This window comes from Leucopleurus acutus, assembly GCF_964270905.1.
Source record: "Leucopleurus acutus genome assembly, chromosome: 7".
NCBI classification, from domain to species: domain Eukaryota; kingdom Metazoa; phylum Chordata; class Mammalia; order Artiodactyla; family Delphinidae; genus Leucopleurus; species Leucopleurus acutus.
Window position 1 is genome coordinate 533,119 of NC_139150.1, and position 22,206 is coordinate 555,324.

Below are 22,206 nucleotides of genomic sequence, written 5' to 3' on the forward strand. Positions count from 1 at the left end.
TTAGAGTAGAAATCAATAAGAGAAAAATGTCAGGAAAATCTCTAATCACTTGAGAATTAAACACCACAATCCTAAATAATCCGCGGATCAAAGAGGAAGTCTTAAGGGAAACTTAAAATATTTTGAACTGAATGAAATTAAAATACAGCATGTAAGAAACTTGAGAGATGCAGCTAAAGCAGTGTTTGGAGGGAAATTTATAGTACAGATGCTTACATTAGAAAAGAAGGAAGGTCTCAAGTCAATAATCTAAATTTCCATCTCAAGAAATTAGAAAATGATGAGCAATATAGACCCAAGTCATGCAGAAGAAGGGAAATAAATATAAGAGCAAAAACCAGAAGAATGTGGAAACCAAAAACCAATAGAAGAAAATTGTGAAAAAGCTGATTCTTTGGAATGATCAATAAAACTGATAAACCTCTAGCAACACTGGCCAAAAAAAAAAAGTGCAGACACAAATTACCAGTATCAGGAACGAAAGAGGTCTGTCACTACAGACATCACAAAAGGATAGGAAAGGAACGCTCTGAATAACTCTGTTGACATAAATTCAATAGCTGGAGTGCCACGGACCAAGTCCTCAAAAGCCACAAGCTACCAAAACTCACTCAGCATGAACTAGATAGCCTGAATAGCCCTATTACTACTAAAGAAATTAAATCTATAGTTAAATATCTTCTGAAAAAGAAAGTCTCATAGTTTCACTGGCAAATTACACTAAACATTTAAAGAAGACATACAAAGTCTACAAATCCCTTCCAGGAAATAAAAGGGGAAGGACAACTTCCCAACTCGTTTACCAGTCCAGCATCACCCCAGTACTGAAACCAGCACTGAAAAGAAAACAACAAACCCTTGTGAACACAGCTGCAAAAACCCTCAACAGATAGAGTTATTCTTATTCTCTGAAGTAGTTCTGTTCTATGAAGTCACTGCAAACTCCAAGTTAGCCAACACCGAACCACTGCTCCCCAGGGGAGATAGAGGCTCAGGTTCCCGAAGGGACAAAAGCACAAAAAACATGGCACGAAACAGACCGTGAAAAGGACGCTTGTTTACAGCAAGAGCTGAAACAAGAAGGCAGTGTCGCCTTGCTCAACCTCAGCTGAGGACGTGCACGTCGAGTCATTCAAACTTTTTGCTGCTCTGTTCATGTCCACAGATGACCACGGAAGCGCTACAAGTATTGATTTGGGAATTACAAAGCAATTTTGAGGTTAGTAAGCAAAATCGCAAGTACAAAATCCACAAATAATGAGACCTGACTGTGTTAACAAATAAAATCCAGTGAGATATAAAGAAAACGATGCACCACAACCAAGTGAAGCTTATCCTGAGAAGGCATGGCTGGTTCAGTATTTAGGAAAGTCAGTCAGTGTGTATCACCACACTGAGTGTCCAAAGAAGAAACATCACGTGAACATATTAAAGGGTGAAGACACAGCACGTGACAAAATACAGCGCTCATTCATGACGAAAACTCTAGTAAACTAGAGGGAACTTCTGCACCCTGACAAAGGGCATCGCGTGACACCTACCACTAACACCGTGCTTCGTGGTGGACGACAATTCAGCCTGGGAACAAGGCTCAGGTGTGCAGTCGTCACCATACTTCATGCACCCGGGAGTCTTTGCCAGAGCAGTAGGTGAGAAGGAAGAAGAGGCACACACGAGAGGAGGAGATGCCGCTGTCCTGTTTACAGACCACACGACTGTCTGCGTCAGAAACTCCGGGGAATCTACACAGACTTCTGGGGCTAACAGGTGGGCTTAGCACGGTGGTGGGTACAAGGTCAACCACAGAGACCAATTGCATCTACTCACCACCAATGAACAATTGAAAACTGAATTTTTAAAAGTACCATAGCTCCCCACAAAAATGAAATACCTAGGTATAAATCTAACAAAACATGTACTGGATCATGGTTCTGAACACTAGAAAAATGCTGACGAAAAGAATTTTAAGACCTAAACACTAACTAGAGAGAAGAGAAATTGTGTTCAGGGATTGGAAGCCTCAAAATTGTAAAGATATCAATTCTCCACAAACTGATTATATAACCCCAATAAAAGTTTCAGGAGAATTTTTTTGTACATAAAGAGGGGCTGACTATAAAATTTATATGGAAGGGCATAGGAACTAGAATAGCTAAAACAATTTTGAAAAAGAAGATTGAAGTTGGAGGACTCGTACTGCACAATATTAAGGTCTACTCTGTGGGGACTTCCCTGGCGGTGCAGTGGTTAGGAATCCGCCTGCCAATGTAGGAGACACGGGTTTGAGCCCTGGTCCGGGAAGATCCCACATGCCACAGAGCAACTAAGGCCGTGCACCACAACTACTGAGGCTGCGCTCTAGAGCCCGTGCTCGGCAACAAGAGAAGCCACCGCAAAGAGAAGCCCGCGCACCACAATGAAGAGTGGCCCCCGCTCGCCGCAACTAGAGAAAGTCCGTGCACAGCAATGAAGACCCAACACAGCCAAAAATGAATAAGTAAATAAATAAATTTATTTTAAAAAACCCACATCTTTAAAAAAAAAAAGACTTACTATGTGGCTGCATAATCAAGACAGAATTGGGGACAGAATCCCAATAGAATGTCCAGAAATGAGCCCTCACAAATATGGCCAATCGTACAGAGGTGCAGAGGGTTCCACAGAGGAAGGATGGTCCTTTCTCTTTTTAAAAATTAGTTAATTATTTTTTTGACTGCATTGGGTCTTCATTGCTGCGTACAGGCTTTTCTCTAGTTGTGGTGAGCGGGGGCTACTCTTTGTTGCAGTGCGTGGGCTTCTCATTGCAGTGGCTTCTCTTGCTGTGGAGCACAGGCTCTAGGCGCATGGGCTTCAGTAGCTGTGGCACGTGGGCTCAGTAGCTGTGGCTCGCGGACTTAGTTGCTCTGAGGCATGTGGGATCCTCCCGGACCAGGGCTCGAACCCGTGTCCCCTGCGTTGGCAGGCAGATTCTTAACGACTGGGCCACCAGGGAAGCCCCCATCCTTTTTTTTCTTTAATTTTGTTGAAGTATAGTTGATTTACAATGTTGTGTTAATTTCTCCTGCACAGCAAAGTGACTCAGTTATTTATACACACACACACACACACACACATATATATATTCTCTTTCATATTCTTTTCCATTATGGTTTATCACAGGATATTGAATATAGTTCCTTGTGTTATGCAGTAGGACCTTGTTGTTTATCCATCTTGTATATAATAGTTTGCATCTGCTAACGCCAAACTCCCATTCCTTCCCTTCCCTACTCCCCCTCCCCCTTGGCAACCTCAAGTCTGTTCTCTATGTCTGTGAGTCAGTTTCTCTTTCATAGATAGGTTGGTTTGTGTCATATTTTAGATTCCACATGTAAGTGATATCATACGGTATTTGTCTTTCTCTTTCTGACTTACTTCGCTCAGTATGATAATCTCTGTGTCCATCCATGTTGCTGCCAAGGGCATTGTTTCCTTCTTTCTTGATAGCTGAGTCATAGTCCATTGTATATAGGTACCACATCTTCTTTAGAAAGGATGGTCTTTTCAACACCCAGTGCCGGTGCCTTGGCCGTCCACATGCAGAGGAGGTGGACTTGACCAAGCCACACATCTTACAAAGAATAATTCAAAATGGTTCATAGATCAAGTTACATCATGAAACTAAGAGACGTGAGGAGAAAGAATTCTTCATGACCAGGGGTTAGGCAAAAAGTTCTTAGTAACAACACAAAAAGACCATCCACAGAAAACCACAAGGATAAATTTGGCTTCATCAAGAATTTTAAAATTTGCTCTGTGAAATACACTGTTCAGATAAGATACGGACTGAGAGAAAATACTTGCAAACCTCATTCAGGAGGAGGGGCTGCACCTAGAATATATAAAGAATTCTCCAAACTCAGCAGGAATAAGTCAAACAATCCAACCGAAAGATGTGCCACGTGACCAGAGAGGACACACGAGTGCAAAAAGCGCATGGGGAGGCTCTCAGCATCCTCAGCCCTTGGTGCAAACTGAAGCCACAGCGAGGCTGGACCGGCACCGGCCAGACCGGCTGAAATGGAAAGTTGTGACGCGGACACTGGAAGGACGCAGAGAGACTGGCTGTCTCACGCTAGAGAACATCTGCGCAGTTTTGCATCGAGTTAAACCCAGCAGTCTGTCTCCGGGGTGGGAGCGAAAGCACAGGTCCGGCGAAGCCTCGTGCATGAATATCCACGGCAGCTTTTCACAGTCGGAGAGCGGGAACCCCGATGCCTCCAGCACCGGGGGTTCAGCAAACGGTTCATCAGAGCAGCCGGTCTCCACGTGGGCATGGGGGAGATGCTGGGCCTCAGGTCTCAAGCTGAGGCGAAGAAGCCAGGCTCAATTCATCTCTGAAACCCCTCTCGAGGACAAAACCTCAGCGAGGAGAGCCAGTGGGGTGGGGGGGCGGGGGCTGGGCTGGGCGGTTCTGGTTGCAGTGGCCGGGGTCACACAAATAGACCCGTGTGCACAAAAAGGGGCAATTTCACCGCACGCCTGCAAACCACCAAACCACTCGACTGGGGCTGACTCTCGCCCTCCTCATGGGACCACAGCTGGTCCTGACTCCGGGCCTTTGCTCTGGCCGAGCCCTCGGCCTTGGGCCCTTTCCAGTCACCTGACTCCGCTGACCTGCCCCTCGCCTGAGCACTGGCACCGTCCTCCCACTGGGGAAGGGCGGGGTCGGAGGGCAAAGTCTGAGCAGCCTCGGAGGGGACCACCCTGGCCGGGGGTGGTGACCCCAGGTGGGGGCAGGCAGCAGCGGCTCGTCACCTGCCTGACAGCGGACCCAGGCTCAGGGGAGCGGTGACCAGCGTCGGGTGGCGGGCAGAGGCGGGACGGCACCTGGCAGGTGCCTGAGAGGCGACAGACGGGCCAGCTTCCACGCTGCTGCCACTGCTTACCCACCAGCCCAGGTGAGGGGCCGTCTTGGTCTGGGGGTGCTGACCGGTCCTGAGGGCGTGCTCTGTGTGGAGTCTACCCAGCCTCTCTGCCCACCCACTGGGGGCTCAGGCTGGGGGCTCAGGGTGCTACACGCCCTGGAGGGGGGTGTGAGGGGGGGTACCGGTGTCCCTGGCCCTGCCTGTAACTGGTCTGTCTCTGTGAGTGGCCTGTGGCCAGCGTGCTTTTGGGGACACAGGCTGGGTCCCGTCCGTCCTGGCCTGGCGGCGGCTCGAGCAGATCACCCGACCTCTCTGAGCCTCGCTCTTCCCTCCTTAAAATGGGATCATGTCGCAGACGGGCCGCCTGGAGCCCAGGGCCCTGCATTCGCCCTGAGAGGCGGACGCCCCCTGGGAACAGCCGCATTCCTGCGGGGATGCTGATGCCACACAAAGTCCATGAGCCTCAAAGCTCTGCAGGCCTCAGACCATTCCCCTTGGACAGTGGTGGCAACTGGCCCGAGGCCCCTGGTGACCTCGTGTGCGTGGGTCCCCGCTCAGGGACGTTTGGGGGCTGGAGAGGGCCCTGCAGAGGCCTCAGCCGCTGAGCTGGTGCCGTGGCCCCGTGCAAACCACATTCCTGGGTCAGCCTGGGCCGGCTGCGAGGGATCGTCATGGGGCCAAGTGAAAAGGTTCAGATCAGAGAAGCCCGAGGTTGGGTTTTTAAACAGAAACCAGATGAATCTGTTCAGAACCCCTCAGCCTTCAGGTCCTTCAGTGGAGAAACCGTGCTTCCCGGGACCCGCTGACCTGCTTGGCAACAATTAGCCATCCAGGCAGTCGGTCAGCTGTCCCCACCGAGTTCAGGCCTGACCCCAGGACTCTCAGAAAACTGTCCTGGGAGAGGCCTGGGGTGAGGGCTGCAGGGAGGAGCCAGGTAGGTGGGAGAGGTGGGGCCCTGGGTTCCCGGGGTTCACTGTGGATCTGGGGCTCCTTATCCTGCGGGGGACGGGAGGGGAGCTGGGGTCCTGGGAGGGTGCGGGCAGTGGGGCTGGCAGATCACACGGGGGTGGCTCCGCTGGGCCCCGGCGTGGCACTAGAAAGGGGGTCTCCAGGACCTCCTCATTGCTGTGTGTTCCAGCCTAGCCTGTCGCCAGACAGGGCGTCCCGGTGCCCGGCCCCTGCCGGCCCCTGTGACGCTGTGACACCATGCGTAGCCCAGCTCTCCGGCGTGGTCTTGCCCATCGACCCAGCCGGGGTGGGCTGTCTGAGCCCCGGGGAGGACCGAGGGGCTCTCTGCAGGCAGCAGAGTCTGGGTGCTCACTGCTGCCAACCCCACAGGTGCCAGTCCCACCCCCATGGGGCTGACATGGAAGGAACGGGCCTTCACAGCCCTGCTGGGGGCTGCAGCGGTCTCAGGCCTCACCACGCTCATTCTCTTCCTGGTGGAGGCCACCAACGTCCTCCTGCCCGCAGACACCAAGGTGTGCCCCCAGACCCCACCCAGGGGAGGCTGGGCTGGGCCGTGACGGCCCCTACGCCCTCCTGACCCTGGTGTCACTCCCAGTTCGGGATCGTGTTCGACGCTGGGTCCTCCCACACATCACTCTTTGTGTATCAGTGGCTGGCAAACAAGGAGAATGACACAGGTGTGGTCAGCCAGGCCCTGGCCTGCCGGGCGAAAGGTCAGTGGGCAGTTCCATCGGTGGTGGACGGGTGCTGGGAGCTGCCAGCCGCTGCCCGGCTGGGGTTCCCAGCTGGGTGGAGGTTTGGGAAGTGGCACAGGCTGGAGCTGGGCAGTAGCAGATCAGCCTAAAGAAAAGGGGCTCAGAGAGGTTCAGTGAGTTGCCCCAGGGGGCCCAGCCGGTCAGTGGGAGCCGGGCCAGGGCTCTGGATCTGTCCTGCCTGAGCCCGCAGACACCCGAAACAAACCCTTCCGGCTCCTGGGGCTCCAGACGCGGCATCCCTCCAACCTCTCCCTCGGACTTCACGTGGCCTCTCCCCTGTGTGTCTCAAATCTCCCTCTTCTGTCTCTTGTAAGGAGGCCAGTCGTTGGTTTCAGGGCCCACCTGGGGAATCCAGGGTGATCTCATCTTAAGATCCCTAACTTAATGACATCTGCAAAGACCCTTTTTCCAGATACGGTCCCGTCCGCAGGCTCCGAGGGTCATGATGCATCTTCGGGGGCTGCTTTTCAGCTCAGCTTCCTTCGGGCCTGGAGCCTTGTCCTGTGGTGTTGTGTTTCAGGGCCTGGCATCTCTTCCTACGCCTCTGACCCTGCACAGGCTGGCGAGAGCCTGCAGGGCTGCCTGGAGGAGGCGCTGGCACTGATCCCAAAGGCCAAGCATCAGCAAACGCCCATGTTCCTGGGGGCCACAGGGGGCATGCGGCTGCTCAGGTGCGGGGGCTGGCGTGGGCCCGCACACGTCCCTGGGGTGCAGTGTGAGAGCTGTGGTCCCTGCTCAGGCGGGATGGAGGAGGGGTGGCTTCTGCCAGCTCCAGCGGCCTGTCCTCTCCGCGCAGCCAGAAGAACAGCTCTCAGGCGGAGGACGTCTTCGCAGCGGTCAGCCAGGCCCTGAGCCGGTCTCCCGTGGCCTTCTGGGGCGCTGAGCTCCTGGCTGGGCAGGACGAAGGGGCCTTAGGTTGGGTCACCATCAACTACGTCCTGGGCCTGCTGGTGCAGGTGCCACAGACGGCCCCAGGGTGGGAGGGGCGCCCGGGGGGGTCATCGTGGCCGGCCCCAGGGTGGGAGGGGCACTCGGGGGGGTCATCGCGGCTCCAGGACTCAGTGCCCCCTGTCTGTGGTCAGTACTCCTTCTCCGGAGAATGGATCCAGCCTCTGGAGGGGACGTTGGTGGGCGCCCTGGACATGGGTGGGGCCTCCACCCAGATCACCTTTGTGCCTGGAGGCCCCATCCTGGACACCACCACCCAGGCCACCTTCCGCCTCTATGGCACAGAACACAGCGTCTACACCCACAGCTACCTCTGCTTCGGGCGCGACCAGATGCTGAACCGGCTCCTGGCCGGGCTGGTGCAGGTGGGCTGCTCTGCGGGAGGAGGGCGGGGCACCCTGCCAGGCGGGTGCTCAGAGGTGCCCCCACCCTCCCCGCAGAGCAGCCCGAGCCTCCTGGTGCGTCACCCCTGCTACCACAGCGGCTACCGGGGCACGCTGGCCCTGGCCCCCCTGTACGGGTCGCCCTGCGTCCAGGCTGCAGCCCCCCGAGATCTCGGCCAGAACCTCACTGTGGAGGGGACGGGGAACCCCGGGGCCTGTGTCGCCGCCATCCGGGGTCTCTTCAACTTCTCCAGCTGCGACGGCCGAGGAGACTGCGCCTTCGACAGCGTCTACCAGCCCCCCGTGCGGGGACAGTTCTACGTGAGCCCCTGCGGCCTGCCCTCGGGGCCAAGCTTCCCCTCGGGGCCCCAGGGCCCGACCCCAGGGGGCCCTTGGGGAGCCTGGGACCCCAGGTGGGGTGGGGCGGGGCGGGGCGGAACCTGGCTCATCCTGGGCCCCCCGCCTTGCGCCCTGCCGGGCACTTCACCCCCTCCCCCAGGCCTTCTCCAACTTCTACCACACCTTCCACTTCCTGAACCTCACCTCCAGGCCGCCGCTGGCCACGGCCAATGCCACCATCTGGGAGTTCTGCCAGAGGCCCTGGAAGCTGGTGGGTGGATGCGGGCCGCCCACCCCCCACCTGGGCCCCAGCTCCCTGGGCTGCAGACTCCACCGAGCAGGGACCCTGTCCCAGGCAGTGTGGCCGGGGGGCTGGGGGGCTCCAGGCAGGAGACTCAGGGGCACACCTCCGAGGGGGGCCAGCCTTGGGGGCCCAGGAGGTGAGGCCTCATGGGGCTCCTGGCCTCCCGGGCCCCCAGGTGGAGGCGAGCTCGCCCGGGCAGGACGGCCAGCTGCGTGACTACTGTGCCTCGGGCCTGTACATCCTCACACTCCTGCTCGAGGGCTACGGGTTCAGCCAGGAGACCTGGGGCGGCATCGAGTTCCGCGAGCAGGTGACGGCTCAGGGCGAGAGGGGGTTGGGGCTTCGGGCCGCTGCCTGCAGCCTGACCGGCCGTGTGGCCCGCAGGCCGGTGGCACCGACATCGGCTGGACGCTGGGCTACATGCTGAACCTGACCAGCCTGATCCCAGCCGAGGCGCCCGCCCAGTGGCGGGCACAGAGCTATGGCGTCTGGGTGGCCGGAGTCGTCTTTTTGGTGCTGACCCTCACGGCCATTCTCGGGGCCACTGTGGTGCAGCTCTGGCTCCGGGACTAGGCTGGCTGCCACCTGGTGCTGGCAGGCAGAGGCCTGAGCTGGCCGGAGCCTTCCTGAGCCCCGACCCCCCAAGGCTCGCCCTGTGGGCGCTGGGCCCATGGTCACGTGGCCCCCTTTTGCCGTTGGGGTCATTCTGGCCACGGAGGCTGTACCATGGCCCCGACCATGGCCTTCAGGTGCCGGCGCCCCAGCGGGTTTCCCATGTTGCACGAGGGCTGGGCCATCACGACCCCTGCAGCCCTCAGGGCTGTGTGACTGCAGACCTACGGGTTCAGGGCCAGGCCAAGCCTGGGGGTCGGGGTGACTGCTGGAGGTAGAGGGGGCCGGCTCTTTGGGAGGGGCCGGCAGCGGGCCCTGGCCTCTCCAGGAGCTGGCAGAGCCAGTGTACAGGCTCTGTGGGCTTTTCCCAGAGCGGCCACCCCACACCCTCGGAAGCCTCAGTCAGGTCCCCTCAGTGGCCAAGCCCAGAACACGGACCACACCTTGGGGGGCAGATCGCCTTTATTAAACCCTCCTTGCCACGGACTCCTTAGCGCCAAGCTCCTCATGTGCGCCGGCCGGCCGGGACCACGAAGCACTTGGGGAAAATCCCGACGCGGCCGTCACAGTGGCCCTCCAGCCACGCCTGGTCCACTGCAGGAGGCGTCAGGGCATCACCACATCTGCTCGCAGACACCGCGTCTGCCCCGGGGCCCCGGCAGGGCGATGGGGGGCGGAGGCAGTGCCAGCTCTACCTTCGCACAAGACGTCCACCGTGTCTCCGGGCTGCAGAGCCAGGTCCTCGGGCCCCTGGGCGGAGTAGCCGTGCCGGGCCACCACCTGGTAGAGGACAGGCCGGCCGCCCACTCCCTGTGGCAGCGGGGAGGGCTGTAGGGTAAGCTCGGCACGGAGAGAAGGGCTGGACATCCCCGCCCCGGGCCGCCTCCCGCCCCGGCTCACCTGGCACCGTAGCCGCAGCTCCCCAGAGCCGGCAGCCGCGCCCCGCCAGGCCCTCTGCAGTGCCTCCTCCCCGGTGAGGGGCACCCAGCCCCTGCTGTCACTAGGGTCTCGGTAACTGCAAAGAGATGCCTCAGAGTGGGCAGCGCGGGCAGGGGCTTTAGGGAGGGTGCTGACCTCTGACCTCAAAAGCCTCTCCCAGGGCCGGGACTAATAGGTGCCCAGCTTGGAGCCCTCCCACCCGGCTTTCCAGCTCACCTGAGCTGCCCACTCTGGGCCTGGGGAGGGAGGGCCTGGCTCATCAGGGCCCGCAGGCTGGACAGGTCAGCTCCTCTTGGGGCCCTCAGGGCCAGGGTGAAGGTGCACTGCACTGTGAAGGTCACCAAGGACTCGGGGCCCCCTGCAGCCACACCCTGGGTCCAAGGCCCCAGATCTGTGTGCCCAGGACTGCCAGGGTGGGCTTCAGGCCAGGGGGCAGGGCAGGGACTGGGAGGGTGGGAGGGGCTGGGGCCCTGGACTCGTGAGGCTTCTTTAGCTGGGGTCCCTAGAGGCATTCGGAGGATGGGGTCTGGCCTTGGAGCCCCTCATCCCTTATGAGAGCCAGTGCCTCTTACCCCAGCGCCTGCAGGATCCTCAGAGGAGCCAGGGCCCAGCCCCCCAGCCACCAGCAGCCCTGCGGAGCGGGGAGGAGTCAGGGACTCCGGTGGCTACCGACCCCCAGAGTAGAACGTGTCAGAGTAGAGGAGATGCTGACACCACCGGGAGCCCCAAGGCCACCAGCTTCCTCCCTGGAGGACAAAGAGGCTGCTCCCAGCCCCGCCCAGATACCTGCCTGGGGCTCCCTCCACAAAGTGCCCTCCCACTACCAGCTGCTCAGGGCGCCTCACCTGGAGGGACCCACTGGCCAACTTGCTCCACGTGAGGCTTCTGCAAGGGAAGCCACAGGCTGGGGCTCTGCCGGGCCGGGGTGGGGTTGAGGCCGGGGTGGGGCCCTGAGGGTGGAGGTAGCTTTCCCTGGGCCTGGAGCTCATCGGGGGCGGTGCCCAGACACTGTCCAAGCAGAGCCAGTGGTGAGGGGCATGGCCTGCAAGACAGCCTGGCCAGGCAGGAAGCCACAAATCTAACGGTGTTGGAGGTGAATCCGGGGCATGAACCAGGTCCCTATAGGCCTGGAGACTACAGACAGGCCACCTTGCACTGTGGGCACCAATCCGTCTTCCCCTGGCCCACCAGGAGGCGGCAGCTCCAGTTGGGGTTCCCGGTGACCCTGGGGGCTGGGGACCGAAGCCAGGGACCCGCTGGACTTCACCCTCGTTGGGACCCTAAGTAGTGGGTGTGCTGAGGGGCGGCAGAAACCCCAGAGGGCCCCAGTCCTGGCCACACCGACCAGCTGACTCAGATGCTGATTTCAGGTGGGATCTGAAAGTTGGACCAAGTTTGTAAACGGAGTGTTTAGATTCTTATCAGACTTGTCAGCTGTTTAAAGCAATTAGGAAGCTGTTGCCCACTGTCAGGAGGGTCAAGTGCTCGAACACACCCAGTATGTGAACTCAGGGCCACGGGGTTTTGTCAAGCCCAGCTGTGATGGATGGCTTTCAAGGGCACCAACTGTCCACCGAGTTAGCTGGACTTCAGTGAAAGAGGAAGTGAAGTGACCGTCTCGTTTTAAACTGAGTCCTTTGATAAACTGAATGTGAAATTTAACCACCTTCTCTGTGCTGGGTGGCCTCCCGGCACACCTGCCCAACACACCTGCCCAGGAGAACCCTGTGCCCCTCCCTTCCTCGGCCTCACCCAGTGCCTGGGGCATCTCGGGGAGTCCCATGTCCAAGAAGGAAGGCCGGGGGCCCCAGCTGAGGGGTGGGAGCCTCATGGCTATGACGCACGGGCTGCAGGCCTCTGCCGGGCCCAGGGTGGGGAGCAGACACCCAGGCTCCTGTCTGTGCACATGTGAGCAGCAGTGTGTCCCTGACCCATGGCGTCCGGTCACTGTGGCTGGCTCCCGCCAAGGCCCTGGCCTACCTGAGGAAGCCAAATCTCTATCCCCCAGCAGGTGATGAGGCCACCTGCCCTGCCCTGAGACCCTTGCAGGGCCCAGCTGTGGCTGGTCCCGAAGCTCAGCCTGGGGCGGGGGGTCCTCCAAATACTACGGCCCCTGCCTGCCCTGCCCACGCTCACCCACCTGCTCATCACTGGTGACCAGTGTGCCATGGTCAGCCCGCCCAGCCTGGCCAGAGCTGACCTCCGTCTCTGCATCAAGGGGCGTCCTGGGGCCACAGCGGGTACCAGGTCTGGAGGGGCCTGTGTCACGGGCCCTGGAGGGAAGGGGGAGGAGTCCTCATTCTCAGGCCTCACCCAGCCAGCACAGAGGTCGAGGTCCTCCATGAAAGGTGGGCCTAGGAGAGCCCTGAGCTGGAAACAAACAGCACCCCAGTCGGACCACCACCTGTGAGGCTGCATCTGGCGGGGCCGGCAGGGCTGCTCCCGTTGGCCTGCAGCCCAGCCTGCACCCCACCCCGGTGCCTCTGGTGCCCACCCCCAGGCCTGAGCAGAGCTTCAGTGAGGGGCAGGCAGGCTCTTTCCCCAGGAGCAGAACAGGCTCAGGAAAAAACGGGGGCACAGGGAGGGCTGAGCAAGGCGGGACCCCTCGCCCTGCACCAGGGCTCCAGCCGGTCCAGAAAGGGGACACAGCCACCTGGCCCCTGGCCCGGAGTGGCCACACTGGGCCTGCAAAGGGGCTCTGTCGACAGGGGAAGAAGAGTGGGGGGCCACGGCCCCTTCCTACCGTTTGGCAGCCCCAGGCCTGGCTTCACCACGTGCGTAGAGAGCCTGTGGGCACACAGTGACCCCCATCCTCAGGATGCAGACCCCACGGCGTGTCGGGGGCTGGGGGGCAAGGCTGCACAGTTTTCACTGGCTCTCTCCCGGGATGGGACGCCCCCCACGTTTAGATCAGAAGGACGTTGAGAAGCCCGCGGGGAGGGTTTAAGGCATCCTTAAGAGTAATGGTCTGGAAGGCCCCACCTGCAAAACGTCAGAGGAGAAGTCAGGTGGCCGGAAGGCTGCCCACCCACCTGTGGCTGCTGAGGCCGGGCGTCCTCGTGCGGGCCGTCAGGGATGGCAGAGGCCACCACCTGCGGAGGGACAGCAAGGGGCCGGCCGAGTCAGGGGTGCCCAGCCCTCGCTGCCCATTCTGAACCCCGAAGTCGCCCATCTGCACGGGGGGTGCTGCCCAAGCCTGGCCCAAAGACGTTGGACCACGTGGTGGGGGCAGGGAGGTGGGAAAAATATGTTTGAAGAAGGAAAACATCTGTGCTGATCATTTTAACTTATTTTTCGTACAACCTTTAAAATATTCTTGTTTCTTAGAAGCAGTCATCTCCTGTGATAACAGGACTCCAAGTTGATGGATTAATGCAGCTCAGAGCCCCCTCCTCCACGCAGCCCCCCAGCAAAGACGCACGACACCTAGCCCTCGGGTGACCGGGGGGGTGTCAGGCCTGGCTGAGGGCCACCAGCTGGAAAGCAGAGTGCATCTTCCTTTGTGCACAGGGAGCCTCCTTTCCCGCCTTTGGGGCGAGCTGCTCCCCGTCATCCTGTGACTTTGCTGCCCTGCCCTGACCCAGGGTGGGCAGAGGTGGCCCAGGCCAGCCTGCCTCGGGCCTCCCCAGGGTCTTGCTCTCTGAGGCAGAGATGCAGGGAGGACACAGAAACACAAAACCCAGGAGATGCTGAGGCCAGAAGAGCGAGTCGAAGGCGGAGGTAGGCAGGGTCGGCACCACCTTGGGGGTCCTCAGCAGCTTCTGGTGGGCTCCACCGCCAGGTTCCAAGACCCAGATCTGTGAGCCCCATTTGGAAACACTGCTGCCCGCCCCAGGAGCCTTGTGTTCTCTGTCCACCCACCAAGGCCTTGATGACCCCGGGTGTCCCTGTGAACTCAGCCTGGAAGCTCGGGACACGGTGTGAGCTCAGCAGGGGCCTGGCTGCCCGCCGCTCTGCGGCCTGCTGGGTGCTGCTGGCCCCTGAGCCCCTGGGGCCTGAGAAGCGAGAAGCTACCCCTCCCTTACCTTGGCCTTGCCCAAGAAATCCACGGGCTCCAGGTGCTCCAGGTGCCGCCTGTGCGGCCGGAAGACCTCACCCCTGGGGACCTGCCGAGGCTGCAGGGGGGCCTGTTTCTGGAGGGGGGTCCGGACAATGCAGACCTGAGCACTGGGCCAGGCCTGAGGCTGCAGGAGCCTCAAAGCAGAAGGGACGGCTTGGCCCTGTCACCTACTTCCCATAGCCCATGGGAAGTCCAGCCCACACCTGGGCACATAGTATGCCTCCCTCCAGAAGTTTCTTCAGCTCATATAGTCAGTCTTGGGGGCCAGACAGATGTGAGCCCCAAACTGCAGGCTATGGGCTGGGCAAGCCACCTGAGTCAGCTTAGGAGTCTGGCTCTGCTCACCTGCCCTCACCTGCCCCTCACCTGCCCCCCACCTGCCCCCTCACATCCCCTCACCTGCCCCCCACCTTCCCCCTCACCTGCCCTCAACTTCCCCCCACTTGCCCCTCACCTCCCCTCACCTGCCCCTCACCTGCCCCCCACCTGCCCCCTCACATGCCCCTCACCTATCCCCTCACCTGCCCCTCACCTGCCCCCCACCTGCCCCGCACCTGCCCCCTCACCTGCCCCCCGCCTGCCCCCTCACCTGCCCCCTCACCTACCTCCCACCTGCCCCTCACCTGCCCCCTCACCTCCCCCCATCTGCCCCTCACCTGCCCCCTCACCTCCCCTCACCTTCCCCCTCACCTGCCCCCTCACCTGCCCTCACCTGCCCCCTCACCTGCCCCCTCACCTCCCCTCACCTGCCCCCTCACCTGCCCCTCACCTGCCCGCTCACCTACCTCCCACCTGCCCCTCACCTGCCCCCTCACCTGCCCCTCACCTGCACTTGGCCCAGGGCGATGTCCAGGTCATCGCGGGCCCCTTCCGGCCCCTTGGAGATGGCTTCCTCTAGGCTGTGGGTGGCCTCCGCCCAGAGCCCCAGCTGGCTCTGCACTGCAGCCACGCTGAAGAGCACCTGAGAGTGAGGCGGGGGTGACGGCAGGCCCAGGACGCCCCCCAGCCCCACCACCAGCTCTGCCCCCAGCCCCACCGCCTGGTCCCACACCTGGCTCTGCCCCGGGGCCGGCTCTGCCCCGCAGGCCTCATTCCCCAGACCCCCAGCCGGAGCGGATCAGCCCTCCCTGCTTCTCTGCTCTGAATGTCAGGCGGACCTCCCATCTCTGGAAGCAGCCTCTCGGCCTTCGCAGCCCCGTCCTGCATTTGGCCTGACCCCCTCCTCCCCGTGCTGCCCTGCTTACTGAACCCCCAGGAGTCTGGGGTGCTGTCTGAGGAAGGCCCCCTCCGCCCGCCCCTCCCCCCGTGTGGAAGGACGCTTTGGGCTGGATGCGCTGGGAAGCAGCAGCAAGTGGCCACGCTCCCGGGAGCCGAGGGCGGAGGGTGCGGATCGCTCACCCGCGGCAGCCTCTGTCCCCGCAGTCCGCGGGGACACGGCGCTCCCAGAGCTGCTGTCACATGGCCTGCTGGGGTCACGGCCGGCCGACTCCCACAGCCCGCCTTGCACACGGTGCCCTGGGCCGGGGCCACCCCGGCGGGACGTCCCCCACGGCTGGCTTACTGGGACACGGCTGGTTCCCAGGGGCTCCGAGGCAGCACGTTTCTGGGAGCGCATGGGCGCTCCTCCTAAGCCCCTCCATCAGTGCCCACCCCGCCCCAGGAGGCCAGGAACGGCGCCAAGCGAGAACCCCAGGGCGGGGATGCCAGGGGCCCACAGCCAGGCCTACTTCGGCCCAGCCCCCGCCCAGCCTGTCACCTCTCGCTGACCTCTCACCCTCCCCTGCACCCCCCGGTGGGATTTGGGGGCCCCTCTGGCCAGAGGGAGCACCTGAGTCAACACAGCCCCAGCTGTGACAGTGACAAGACAGCGGGACCCGGAGGATGGGGTCTTCAGGACGAGCGGCCTGGAAGGACCACCTTGGCCGCCTGCCCACAGACAGCACCCCCAGCGCCCAGCCGCGTCCCACTCCCCGCACGCCCACCTCCCAGGCCTGCAGCTTGAACCGCAGGCCCAGCTGGGTGTAGTCGATGGCGGCGTTGCCCCTCAGCTGTGCCAGGGTCCGCTGGAAGTCGGACAGGGCCTCCCGGAACCTGTGGGCGGCAGGGGAGCCTGGCGTGGAGGCCCTCAGCTGCCAGAGGGCAGGGGGCGGAGCTTCGCTCAGCCCCACGCTGCCCCAGCTCCTGCTGCAGTGGTGGAGGCCGTGGTGGTCACCCAGGTCTCAACACAGGGGGTACACACACAGACGGGCTGAGCAGCACGTGGGGCTCCAGCTCTGTCCTCTGGGCGCCTCGCTCCCCTGCCCGTACCCCAGACCCTCTCCCAAACCTCGGTGTGCAGAGTGCCCTGGGCGTGTCCTGCCTGCTTCTCGGGCCCCACCCCACGGGCCTCCCCATGCAGAGCCCCGCTGGAAGCTCCCCAGCCCCCACCAGAATCCCCATCGCCCCCAGGAAGGCTCCTGGGTCGATGAGAAGAGGAGGTCTCCCCCAGAGCCCACCTGCCCCCAGTGGGACCTTCTGTGGGGGCCGGGCCTGTCCTGCAGCCCGGATCTCTTCTCTGGGAAGGGCCGGGCGCCGAAGGCCGGGTGGCTAGGGAGGACCCCCATCACTTCCATGTCCTGGGACGCACCACTCCTCCAGCCCTGCCCTCGGTTTCCACGTGGGCAGAACGGGTATAATCGCGCTGTCCCGGCTACAGCAGGGATGTAGGAGCAAAGGAGAGGAAGCCGGCGCAAGCACTCTGTGATCCCCTGAACCCCGTAAAGAGCCATGGGTCAAGGTGTGGCCCTACGCTGCTTCTGCCGCCACACGACCACAGCATCCTGTTCCTGGGCTCCCCTGGGGCCGCCCAGGAAGGGTGAGTAAGAGGAGATGACCCGTGGGCAGAGAGGAACACAGGAAAGGGCTCTGCAGAGCCAAAGGGCCATCAGAGAAATAACAGGGCACTTCTGTGCTCACCTCCCCAGCTGGAAGTTGGCCACTCCTCGCTGGAAGAAGCCGACAGCCATGCAGGCATCCTTGGTCACTGCCTGGTCAAATGCCTGGGGACAAAAATGCCCATGGAACACCCAGGTCTGTAACCCCGTCACTCCTGTGTCACAGATGCGGTCCAGGCGGATGCCCAGCAATGGATCAAGGAATCGTGTTGGCCCCCATCATGGCCACCTGCAGGAGAAGGTCTCCCGCGCCCACCCAGGGGGCCTCTGAGTCTGAGGCTGGGCGCATGCGTCACGGCCACAACCCAAAGCCGCCTGAGCTCCCAAGGTGCCCTGCGATGCACTCAGGGGCAGTTCGGTGGCAGCACAAACCAACCTGTTTACCATGAGGACAAGGAAACACTCCATCGCGTTAATAATAGTTACCTTCGGCGGGGGGGAGTTATGCAAGGTTTTTGTCTTTTTTAAATCCTAGTTTTGGTAGTTCGTACAAATTGACTCACTTCTCATCTATTAGAATCAGAAAGAGCAAAAACGCTAAAGTCTTAACGTGTGTAAAACACAGCTCTTCCCGAAACTAGACTCAGAGATGACATCATCTGTTCCTAAGGAGGACAGCAGCCACCAGTTAAACACAAGCAAGAGGGGGGCATACAGCAGCTATCAAGTTAAATCCAGGCAACTGGATCGGTGTCATGGCCAAGTGGGGGGCTTGTTGAAGTGAGTTTGACCCGAGGTTGAGGGTTCGCACACAGTACTGACGTGGCCACTCAGCACTAGGGAAACCCGTCTGTTGTCCTGCCACACAGAGCAGCGAAATCGAAGCTTCCGTAGGGCAACAGATTGCATTCCCAGCTACACCCTTCTCACCCTGTCCAGGTCCTCGGAGACAACCAGTTTTATTAATTGTAGCCGTTCCATCTGCTTTTAAAAAAATTTCCAAAACACATGCCTCTGCTACTCTGTCTGCGGTTAGGGTGGAGGAGAATTTAACACTCACACCCCTCTGCGCAGAACTTCTGTCCCCTCCCTCTGGTTAAATCACGGTTTAGAGGAAGTGGTGACTGGATTGGCCTCACACTGCTGATTCCATGGTGTCCAGTGATCGCACCCCCCTTGTTGGATAACATTTTAACACTGACATTGCTGCTGAGATAACTGTAGATTCATACACAGATGTGAAGAATGACAGGGTAGGTCCCTTGAACACGTTTTCGGCAGCTGTCACTGATGGCCTGAACAACGCGGGAGCCCGGCTCTTTCCGAGGGGGATTCGGTGTGCTGCTGGCTTTCTGTTGTCACCCGTGAAACGTGCACCGCCGTAATAAACCTGGGGGCTTGAAGGGCAGAGAGTGGCCTTGCCGGCCCCTCGGCGGAGGCACGTGTGTGTGTGCGCCCATGTGTACCCCCAGCTCTTGGTTCTGCTTTGGAGAGTGGGTGGGAGACAGGTGAGCGCTCAGATCTGGGGTTTGGGCAGCAACCAGAGACCTTACCTCCTGGCCATCACCACAGGTGTCTGCAGAAGGCCCAGCCCAAACCTACACCCTGGGTGCCCCTTCCCAGCCCCATCCAGCTTCGAGCCTGTTTGCGGGTATGTTAGCACCTCGGCCAAGAGCACCTGAGCCAGTGTTCATCCCGGCCGTTCCCCAAAACTGCAGAGCCTGGCACATGGTCACCACACAGTGGAGGCAGTGCCAGAGCCCTGCACCCCCATCCCGGCCCTGACTCAGCTCCGCTGGGGTCCCCTGCCCACACAGGCCTCCCCTGCTTAGGTGTTCACTGAGGCGGACCTGGGGAGACATCCTCAGGTGGCCATCAGGGAGGAAGGGCAGGGGTCCTGGGCTCACCCCTGCAGCTGGGACTTTATCCCACCCCTCATCGACCCTCCCAGGGCCAGAGGGCAGCGTCCCCCAGGGGTGGGGTCTCTGCGACCAACCCCGGGGGCGCAGGCTGTCGGGCCCCTGGCTCACCCGCAGCGCGGCTTCCGGGTCCCCGGCTAGCAGGTGCACGCAGCCCACGTTGAAGCTCATCCTGGCGGGCGGCTCCGGGACGCTCGAGAAGAGGCGCAGGGCGTAGTCCCAGTCCCCACGCGCCACGGCCTGGGCGCCCCGGTGCCAGTCGCGCACCAGGTCCCCGAGCGAGGGCATGACGACGTGAACACCAGCCCGGCCCCACGGCGGAAGTCGGAGATTCCTGGCCGGAGCGCGGCGAGCGCGGCCGGCGGCGTTGGGGGTCCCGTCACGGGTCCGGTGGGGTGGCTGGGGGCCGAGGACCGCGGAGCAGGGGCCCCGGGATCCGGAGACCGGCGTGGGGCTGCGGGGGCCCTCTGAGGAGGACGGGAGGGTCGGGGACCGACACCGGCGCCAGGTACTCGGTGAGGGGCGGGGCGGGCCGGGGAGCGCCAGGTGGGCCAGGCCTCCTGAGGCCCACGGCGCCCCCTGGCGGCAGAGCGGCCCCACCCCGTCAGCCCCGCCCCCGGACTGACCACGCCCCCAAACGGCGGCCTGGAGGCTCTCCCAAGCCGGCCCCGCCCCACCGGCCTGACCAAGACCCTAGCCTGCCTCCCGGCTCCTCCCCGGACCCAGCCCCGCCCCTCCGGACTAACCGCGCCCCCAAACAGAGGCCCGGCTCCTCCCCCCGAGTCAACCCCGCCCCTCTGGACTTCCGCCTGGAGGTCCTCCTGCTCGCGCTTCCCGGCCCGCAGCGCACAGCTCGCCAGGCCTCGTCGGCCTTGGTGCGCTGGGGAAAGCCGTCCGGGCCCGCTGCTGACGCCGTGGCCGCGGCCGGGCCAAGGTTCCGGGAGGACCCCGCCGACTCAGGTAAGCGACCCCGGGGCGCGGGCCGAGCGTGCGAGGGGCGGGGGCTGTGGAGCACGTCCTGGGCCGTGCACTGGCCACAGTTGGTGCCCCTGGGGCCTCCCGCGCCCGCGGCCGGTGCTGGGCATGGGCACAGCTGGGAGGGCTCCGGGGGTGGGTCACCCTGGCTGGGCATAGCCAGTCTAGGACCCTGGGTCGGAGCCGGAGGGTAGGCCCGAGGCTCACGTGAGGAAGCAAGTCGTGGTCCTCCCCAGCGACCCTCTGGGGACGTCCGTCAGGGCGTCCTTCCGCCCAGGGAGACCCTTCCACTCTCCGTCGTTCCCTCAGCCGGCAGGACTGGTCCAGCCCCCACCTCCCGTGGCTGGCGCTGCCCCTGTGTGGGCAGGTGGGCCCCACGTGGTGCGGCCCGGGAGACCCTGGACGCCAAGCATAGAGCCCCTGTGTACCCCGCCCCCCCAAGTCTCTGGTTGACATTAAAGATAAAACAGCCAGTTATTTTATCAGCAAAATGCCTTTATTCAGGAACAGCAGAGAATTGCAACTCAGGACAAGAGGGCTACAGCGAAAACTATAGGCAAGACCAGCTAATAAAGGAGAGGAATGTTACTTGACAGAGAAAAAGGAGGAAGTTGGGAGGGGCCGCTTGCAAGGAGAGCCCATTGGAGGAAACGGGGTTCAGGGTGGCGACGCTTCCCATTGGCTGGGCTGCTGCCGGCGGGGAGAAAACCTGCCTTTTCCTCTGGGTCCATGTGAGGTACATGTCTGCCTGTTTGGGGTCTGCAGACACGATGAGTGGTGGTGTGTGAGAGCTCCCCCTTCCGGCCTTCCCGACTCCATTTTAATGAGGATTCCCTTCATTCAGTTTCACACCGTGAACACCAGAAGGTCCCCCTTCCTCCTTCACGGAGAAAGAAGAAGCCTCTAGAGACGGTGCCCCTGCAGGTGGAGCGAGGTGGTGCCTGCCCACAGGGTCCTGGGGCTCCATCCCCAGGAGAGGCCGGGAGCCGCTCCTTAAAGTTGGGGGACCCCTACAGGTGCCTGGACCTCTCCCTTCTCAGCACACACCCCACGGACACCCCTATTTATGTCTTATTTGCTGCCATGATCTTAGCACCTGTGTTAGGTTTTTTCAGAGAGAGTGATTGTTTTTTAAGGAATTAGGTCACGCACTTGTGGGAGCTGGCAAGTCCAGGATTCTCAGCCCGGGGGTGGGCGCGGGCGGTGACAGGCTGGAGACCCAGGGAAGAGTCTAGAGGCAGACGTCCCTGTTCCTCAGGGGACCTCAGTCTTTTCTCTTAAAGCCGTCAACTGACTGGGCAAGGCCCACCCACATCATGGAGAGTCTCTGCATTACCAGTGTTGTTTTGTCTACTGACTTCAAGGTTAATTTCATCTGAAAAATACTTTCACAGCAACATGTGACTGTACTTGACCAAATATCTGGGCACCATGGCCTTGTCGCGTTGACACATAAAATTAACCGTCACAGCACCCAACCCTAGAAACACTCCCGTAGATGGGCTCTGCCCTTTTCCGTACTCAGGAGAGCACCCTCCAGGGTCCAGGGGAGGCTTGTGTCTCGGGAGATGTCAGAGCCCGGAGCCCAGCAGTAACACAGAGACCCAACTGCCTCTGACGCTGGACTCCTCCTTCCTCAGTTGGGCCTGTGACTCTGCTCAGTTATGGCTGAGTCTCCTCCCTGTGTGGCCCTGGGCCAGCTCCCTGTGCCTTACCTGTGCAGGCTTCCTTACCTGAGGACCAGGGACGATGAGGACGACCCAGCAGGGCTGCTGTGAGAAGGGCCTGCCATGATGCTTGAGAAGTGCTCAAAAGGTGTCCTGGGCCGCTGTGCCCCCGAGGACCCTGCTTCCTCACCAGTGTGGGCTCAGGTTCCCAAACTGCTGGCCTGAAGGTGGGCGGGGCCCGCACCACACACATGCTCCCTCCTCCCCGAATTCCCCTGTGGACGCTCCCTTCCTCTGACCAGACCTCCCACCCCCCAGCCTCCCCGCAGCCCTGCCCGGTCCAGCCTCAGGATTCCCGCCTCCCTCGCAGCCCCAGAGGGTCCCTGAGCCCAGCTGCCCCCTCCCACCGGCCCACCTGGGGCTCGCCGTCGCTGCAGCCCTCACCCCCACCCCGTCCGTCCTTGCAGCTCACGCCCTCCCCCTGACGAGCCCCGCCCACCGGGGGCCTCTGGGCCCCGGTCCCTTTGTCCGGGCTGGAGGAGCTTGGCCTCCGACT

The 22,206-nt window shown here is 61.2% G+C and overlaps 3 protein-coding genes across 5 annotated transcripts in view; 2 read left to right on the top strand and 1 right to left on the bottom strand.

The window, feature by feature from the left end:
* The first annotated feature begins 4,728 nt into the window (after nt 1–4,728).
* On the top strand, nt 4,729–9,696 carry ENTPD8 (ectonucleoside triphosphate diphosphohydrolase 8). 3 transcript variants are annotated; one of them, XM_082842924.1, is made up of 10 exons: nt 4,729–4,940; nt 6,246–6,388; nt 6,472–6,589; nt 7,152–7,302; nt 7,428–7,587; nt 7,714–7,944; nt 8,020–8,283; nt 8,462–8,572; nt 8,781–8,915; nt 8,990–9,696. In XM_082842924.1, exons 2-10 carry the CDS (start codon nt 6,263–6,265, stop codon nt 9,176–9,178), a joined length of 1,485 nt encoding a protein of 494 aa, XP_082699050.1. In that variant the 5' UTR covers nt 4,729–4,940; nt 6,246–6,262; the 3' UTR covers nt 9,179–9,696. The 3 variants fall into 3 exon arrangements, with proteins under 3 accessions (XP_082699050.1, XP_082699049.1, XP_082699051.1); XM_082842923.1 differs by having other exon boundaries at nt 7,714–8,283; nt 8,990–9,190; XM_082842925.1 differs by lacking the exon at nt 8,990–9,696 and having other exon boundaries at nt 8,025–8,283; nt 8,781–8,897.
* Nucleotides 9,697–19,296, bottom strand: NOXA1 (NADPH oxidase activator 1; the record flags this gene model as incomplete). Its single annotated transcript, XM_082842927.1, has 14 exons — nt 9,697–9,811; nt 9,913–10,027; nt 10,118–10,232; nt 10,373–10,527; nt 10,729–10,787; nt 11,002–11,164; nt 12,297–12,429; nt 12,900–12,943; nt 13,189–13,248; nt 14,182–14,289; nt 15,043–15,177; nt 16,199–16,307; nt 17,172–17,254; nt 19,120–19,296. The coding sequence occupies 14 exons, from the start codon at nt 19,294–19,296 to the stop codon at nt 9,723–9,725; spliced, it is 1,545 nt and encodes a 514-aa protein (XP_082699053.1). The 3' UTR covers nt 9,697–9,722.
* A 612-nt stretch (nt 19,297–19,908) lies between these two features.
* Nucleotides 19,909–22,206, top strand: part of EXD3 (exonuclease 3'-5' domain containing 3) — a 77,539-nt gene continuing 75,241 nt past the window's right edge. The window contains exon 1 of the mRNA XM_082842955.1: nt 19,909–19,968. The gene's annotated coding sequence lies outside the window, so the exon portion shown is untranslated. The remainder of the gene's footprint in view (nt 19,969–22,206) is intronic.